Source organism: Sycon ciliatum, chromosome 7 (genome assembly GCF_964019385.1).
Source record: "Sycon ciliatum chromosome 7, ocSycCili1.1, whole genome shotgun sequence".
Classification (NCBI taxonomy): domain Eukaryota; kingdom Metazoa; phylum Porifera; class Calcarea; order Leucosolenida; family Sycettidae; genus Sycon; species Sycon ciliatum.
The window spans coordinates 27,121,016-27,127,778 of NC_088649.1; the positions used below are offsets into that span (position 1 = coordinate 27,121,016).

At 43.0% G+C, this 6,763-nt stretch overlaps 2 protein-coding genes across 2 annotated transcripts; both read right to left on the minus strand.

The window, feature by feature from the left end:
• Positions 1-1,033: 1,033 nt before the first annotated feature.
• Positions 1,034-2,002, minus strand: LOC135820636 (uncharacterized protein DDB_G0271670-like; the record flags this gene model as incomplete). Its single annotated transcript, XM_065333670.1, has 1 exon — positions 1,034-2,002. A coding segment is annotated over one exon (969 nt), but the record flags the coding sequence as incomplete, so codon positions are not given.
• A 705-nt stretch (positions 2,003-2,707) lies between these two features.
• On the minus strand, positions 2,708-5,140 carry LOC135821762 (uncharacterized). Its single transcript, XM_065334760.1, has one exon. It carries the CDS (start codon positions 5,138-5,140, stop codon positions 2,708-2,710), a length of 2,433 nt encoding a protein of 810 aa, XP_065190832.1.
• Between the last annotated feature and the right edge of the window lie 1,623 nt (positions 5,141-6,763).

Here is a 6,763-nt window from a genome sequence, read left to right on the forward strand (position 1 = left end):
AACACAGGATAATGATATGCCATCAAGCGGCAGGCCATACCTCAGGCACAATGCGTCTCGAAAATCAGACTTGTTGAATATAGTTAAAGGAAATGATTCTACTACTACTACTACTACTACTACTACTACTACTACTACTACTACTACTACTACTACTACTACTACTACTACTACTACTACTACTACTACTACTACTACTACTACTACTACTACTACTACTACTACTACTACTACTACTACTACTACTACTACTACTACTACTACTACTACTACTACTACTACTACTACTACTACTACTACTACTACTACTACTACTACTACTACTACTACTACTACTACTACTACTACTACTACTACTACTACTACTACTACTACTACTACTACTACTACTACTACTACTACTACTACTACTACTACTACTACTACTACTACTACTACTACTACTACTACTACTACTACTACTACTACTACTACTACTACTACTACTACTACTACTACTACTACTACTACTACTACTACTACTACTACTACTACTACTACTACTACTACTACTACTACTACTACTACTACTACTACTACTACTACTACTACTACTACTACTACTACTACTACTACTACTACTACTACTACTACTACTACTACTACTACTACTACTACTACTACTACTACTACTACTACTACTACTACTACTACTACTACTACTACTACTACTACTACTACTACTACTACTACTACTACTACTACTACTACTACTACTACTACTACTACTACTACTACTACTACTACTACTACTACTACTACTACTACTACTACTACTACTACTACTACTACTACTACTACTACTACTACTACTACTACTACTACTACTACTACTACTACTACTACTACTACTACTACTACTACTACTACTACTACTACTACTACTACTACTACTACTACTACTACTACTACTACTACTACTACTACTACTACTACTACTACTACTACTACTACTACTACTACTACTACTACTACTACTACTACTACTACTACTACTACTACTACTACTACTACTACTACTACTACTACTACTACTACTACTACTACTACTACTACTACTACTACTACTACTACTACTACTACTACTACTACTACTACTACTACTACTACTACTACTACTACTACTACTACTACTACTACTACTACTACTACTACTACTACTACTACTACTACTACTACTACTACTACTACTACTACTACTACTACTACTACTACTACTACTACTACTACTACTACTACTACTACTACTACTACTACTACTACTACTACTACTACTACTACTACTACTACTACTACTACTACTACTACTACTACTACTACTACTACTACTACTACTACTACTACTACTACTACTACTACTACTACTACTACTACTACTACTACTACTACTACTACTACTACTACTACTACTACTACTACTACTACTACTACTACTACTACTACTACTACTACTACTACTACTACTACTACTACTACTACTACTACTACTACTACTACTACTACTACTACTACTACTACTACTACTACTACTACTACTACTACTACTACTACTACTACTACTACTACTACTACTACTACTACTACTACTACTACTACTACTACTACTACTACTACTACTACTACTACTACTACTACTACTACTACTACTACTACTACTACTACTACTACTACTACTACTACTACTACTACTACTACTACTACTACTACTACTACTACTACTACTACTACTACTACTACTACTACTACTACTACTACTACTACTACTACTACTACTACTACTACTACTACTACTACTACTACTACTACTACTACTACTACTACTACTACTACTACTACTACTACTACTACTACTACTACTACTACTACTACTACTACTACTACTACTACTACTACTACTACTACTACTACTACTACTACTACTACTACTACTACTACTACTACTACTACTACTACTACTACTACTACTACTACTACTACTACTACTACTACTACTACTACTACTACTACTACTACTACTACTACTACTACTACTACTACTACTACTACTACTACTACTACTACTACTACTACTACTACTGAGAACGTTGACTTTATTTGATAACAAACTACTACTACTACTACTACTACTACTACTACTACTACTACTACTACTACTACTACTACTACTACTACTACTACTACTACTACTACTACTACTACTACTACTACTACTACTACTACTACTACTACTACTACTACTACTACTACTACTACTACTACTACTACTACTACTACTACTACTGAGAACGTTGACTTTATTTGATAACAAACTGGGTGCCGGAATGAAGAATTCAAAAAACGGAAGCAAAGAAGGCAACGGTGACAAATCAAATCAAGTATATCGTAGATAGGAAAATCAAATCAAATAAATCGGAAAATCCAATAAGAAAATAAAATAAAAGAATCAAGTCAACTATTGAATACCAAAACAAAGAGTAAACCCGCATCCGCAAACACAATCAAAGCAGCACCGTTTACCCAACTCATCCAAAAACCCAGACAAGAGAAAACCAGATAAGATACACAAAGAAAACGGGTAAGTCAACCATCAAATCATGACCAACATATAATAGCAAAATTGCTACAACAAAAATACAGACAATATCATGAAACAGTTAGGTCAGGCATGCTAAACAGCTAGGTGAGCACGGGCCCTGCACTCCACCACAAAACCGCCATGACCAGCACCCATGAGCCTTCCGCGGTACGAGTGCCGTGACCCCCGCAGACAAGTTATTTGCCAGCGAATCAGGCACACACTGATCCGGGCACGAAGCTGGCGCATGATCAGTGAGTAGGGGAGATCACGGTTCCTCTCACTGATTTGAGCTGCTAACGACTTCAGGAATATTGACGCCTCCGGCGCACACTGCCCATTGGTGGCGAAAACCAACGGCGTGAACGAACCGCGGTCGACGTTGTTGATCCGGCTCGAGTACTGGCGCTTCTTCTGCCTCTCGTTGTCAGACAACTGGCTCGCTACTCCCGAACGCGACAGCAAAGACGGCCTTGGGTGGGTAACCCGAACATCAAAGAAGGCGTTTTGCTGTCGCGTCCAGAAACCGCGAGCCCGTATGTCTGCACGAGCGGCATCAGCTCTAATACCTGAGACCGTCTCACCATCGAGAGGCAGCAGAACAGGCTCCAACTCGACATCATACGCCACCTCGGACATGGCACTAGCCAGCAGGTCCCGAACCTCGTTGTGACGTCGCGTTGGGTACCCGCCACAGGGGCATGTCATAGCGTGGTGGCTTGTCATGTCTTTGCCACACACGCATGATGCTGGCAAACCTTCCAAGGGAAGGCCATATCGTAGGCCCACAGCATCACGGAAATCCGTCCTGCTGAAAACGGTCCCAGGCATTGTAGTCGCAGGTGGAGTCGTCAACCAACTTGAGACGCCATCTTCACCTGCGACCTCTACCAGTAGCCGTTGCGTGGGCGGGAGGCCGGATCGGATCTCCTCTGCCAAGTTCCGCTGCTGAACACGGCGCGCCGCCCGAGCACCTGCAGCCAATGTCCTGCATGCTGTTACCACAGACGACACCTCATGCGTGGAGGTGCCACCGACTACCAACTCCACCATGGGTGCAATGGCGTCTCGGCACAAGGTGCGCTCAGCAGCCGCCCGTGACACATTGCTACGGACCGCAAGACCACCAAGCTTCGCTGGAAGGGAAAGCAGTGCTCGCAAACCTCCCTCAACCGGCACAGAATGGCCCGTGAATGCAGGCAGCAGCTGTTCATTTAGGACGCGATCCAGGGGTGCGTAGAGTGCCCCGTCAGCATTAGCAACGCGCTGCAAGTATGACCACCGAGACTGAATGGCAGAGATGAATAAGTGGTAAGCCGCGTGGGGCTGGGTCTCTGCAACACTCGCCAGCCTCTTGGTTAAAGCACACCAGTCACCCACACGGCTTCTCACAAACCCACCACAGAACTCAGTGCCGCCGATGACTCCACCGAGATACCGGACGCCATCAGAGCAAATCCGGATGCCAGTGCCAGCAAATACCCGCTCAGCGTCTGACACCAGATGGCTCTTGACGAGGAGCACGGTCTTGGCAGCATTAGGCTTGTAGCCATACTTCGGGCCCTCAGCCGAGATGCAGTTCCAGTACTCACCGAGTGCCACAACGCGGTCCACAGCGGCATCGTCGTCAGCATACCACACCTGCATGGAACCACTGCATGTTGTGGACAGATGCTTGGCCAGAGGGCCGGTAGCCAAAGCATAAAATGCCATGGCCAGTGGATCTCCTTGGCACGTGCCCTCTCTTGAGTAGAGTGTCTCGCCACCATCCAGGTACAGGGGGATATCCGCTTGGTACGTGTTCACAAATACCCGCCCTGCAGCTGGGCACACGCGTGGTATGTTGTTCAGTGCAGCTGCCCGGTTCACTGAATTAAAGGCGTTAGTGGCGTCGACGAGGAGTATTGCCTCTGACTCATCCTTGGCAAATACCGATGACAGCGCCTCCACAGCCACTTCACATGCCGATGGTATCCCGACGCACAGCTGGGTTGGCGCCGTCGCAATCACCACATCCTTCTCAATCGCCTTCATGATTGCCTTGCCAACTGCACGCCGAAACACCTCACCCACAGCGATGGGCCGCACGCCAGATCGCTTATCCAGTGGTATCAGTCGCGCTGCCAGAAACGGGCGCAGATGCAAAGCGTCCAGCCTCTCCGTGCACAGGCATTTGGCCACGCGAGAGAGGGCCGAACAGAGCTCGTCAGAAGCTGACTTGAACATGCCAACCATCCGACGCCAGGCAGCCGCATCCAAAGCCGAAGGTCCAGCAGCTCCCTTCATTCCCAATATCGTCTTCTTCATAGCTGCTGGTGTTATCGCCTCAAACATAACTGGATCCGGGGGGTCGGGGCTACAGTCCAGTAGGATGTCTGGATCAGCCGGCTGGGGAGCAGGGTGCTTATCCCGCAGGTGCTCTAGAACTGACTTCCCACTCACCTCTTCACCCAGGGGAAGAACGCCACCAGCACCATCAGCATCCAGGTATTGGGCAGCACTGCCAACTCGGTCATTGAAAACCATGTTCGCTAAGCGAACATCGTCCAAAGCACGTGGACTCGAATCACCCACGGCTGCATCAGAGAGATGAGCCTGAATGCATCGGGACTCCCGTAGCAATGGAGAGAGATCACCGGCAGTCCACAGCCCAAGCCGCTTGGAGTAGTAGTAGTAGTAGTAGTAGTAGTAGTAGTAGTAGTAGTAGTAGTAGTAGTAGTAGTAGTAGTAGTAGTAGTAGTACTACTACTACTACTACTACTACTACTACTACTACTACTACTACTACTACTACTACTACTACTACTACTACTACTACTACTACTACTACTACTACTACTACTACTACTACTACTACTACTACTACTACTACTACTACTACTACTACTACTACTACTACTACTACTACTACTACTACTACTACTACTACTACTACTACTACTACTACTACTACTACTACTACTACTACTACTACTACTACTACTACTACTACTACTACTACTACTACTACTACTACTACTACTACTACTACTACTACTACTACTACTACTACTACTACTACTACTACTACTACTACTACTACTACTACTACTACTACTACTACTACTACTACTACTACTACTACTACTACTACTACTACTTGAGAACGGTTTTATTCACAACACCATGAAGTAAGAGTCAAAGCAAAAAGACAACCCAATTTCGGAATAAAATAGAACACTCAATTGAAATATAAAACTTTGAACTCAAAAGCTTCACACGAAATCATCACCTAATAACAATGCCTACGGGCATGCAACTACTACTACTACTACTACTACTACTACTACTACTACTACTACTACTACTACTACTACTACTACTACTACTACTACTACTACTACTACTACTACTACTACTACTACTACTACTACTACTACTACTACTACTACTACTACTACTACTACTACTACTACTACTACTACTACTACTACTACTACTACTACTACTACTACTACTACTACTACTACTACTACTACTACTACTACTACTACTACTACTACTACTACTACTACTACTACTACTACTACTACTACTACTACTACTACTACTACTACTACTACTACTACTACTACTACTACTACTACTACTACTACTACTACTACTACTACTACTACTACTACTACTACTACTACTACTACTACTACTACTACTACTACTACTACTACTACTACTACTACTACTACTACTACTACTACTACTACTACTACTACTACTACTACTACTACTACTACTACTACTACTACTACTACTACTACTACTACTACTACTACTACTACTACTACTACTACTACTACTACTACTACTACTACTACTACTACTACTACTACTACTACTACTACTACTACTACTACTACTACTACTACTACTACTACTACTACTACTACTACTACTACTACTACTACTACTACTACTACTACTACTACTACTACTACTACTACTACTACTACTACTACTACTACTACTACTACTACTACTACTACTACTACTACTACTACTACTACTACTACTACTACTACTACTACTACTACTACTACTACTACTACTACTACTACTACTACTACTACTACTACTACTACTACTACTACTACTACTACTACTACTACTACT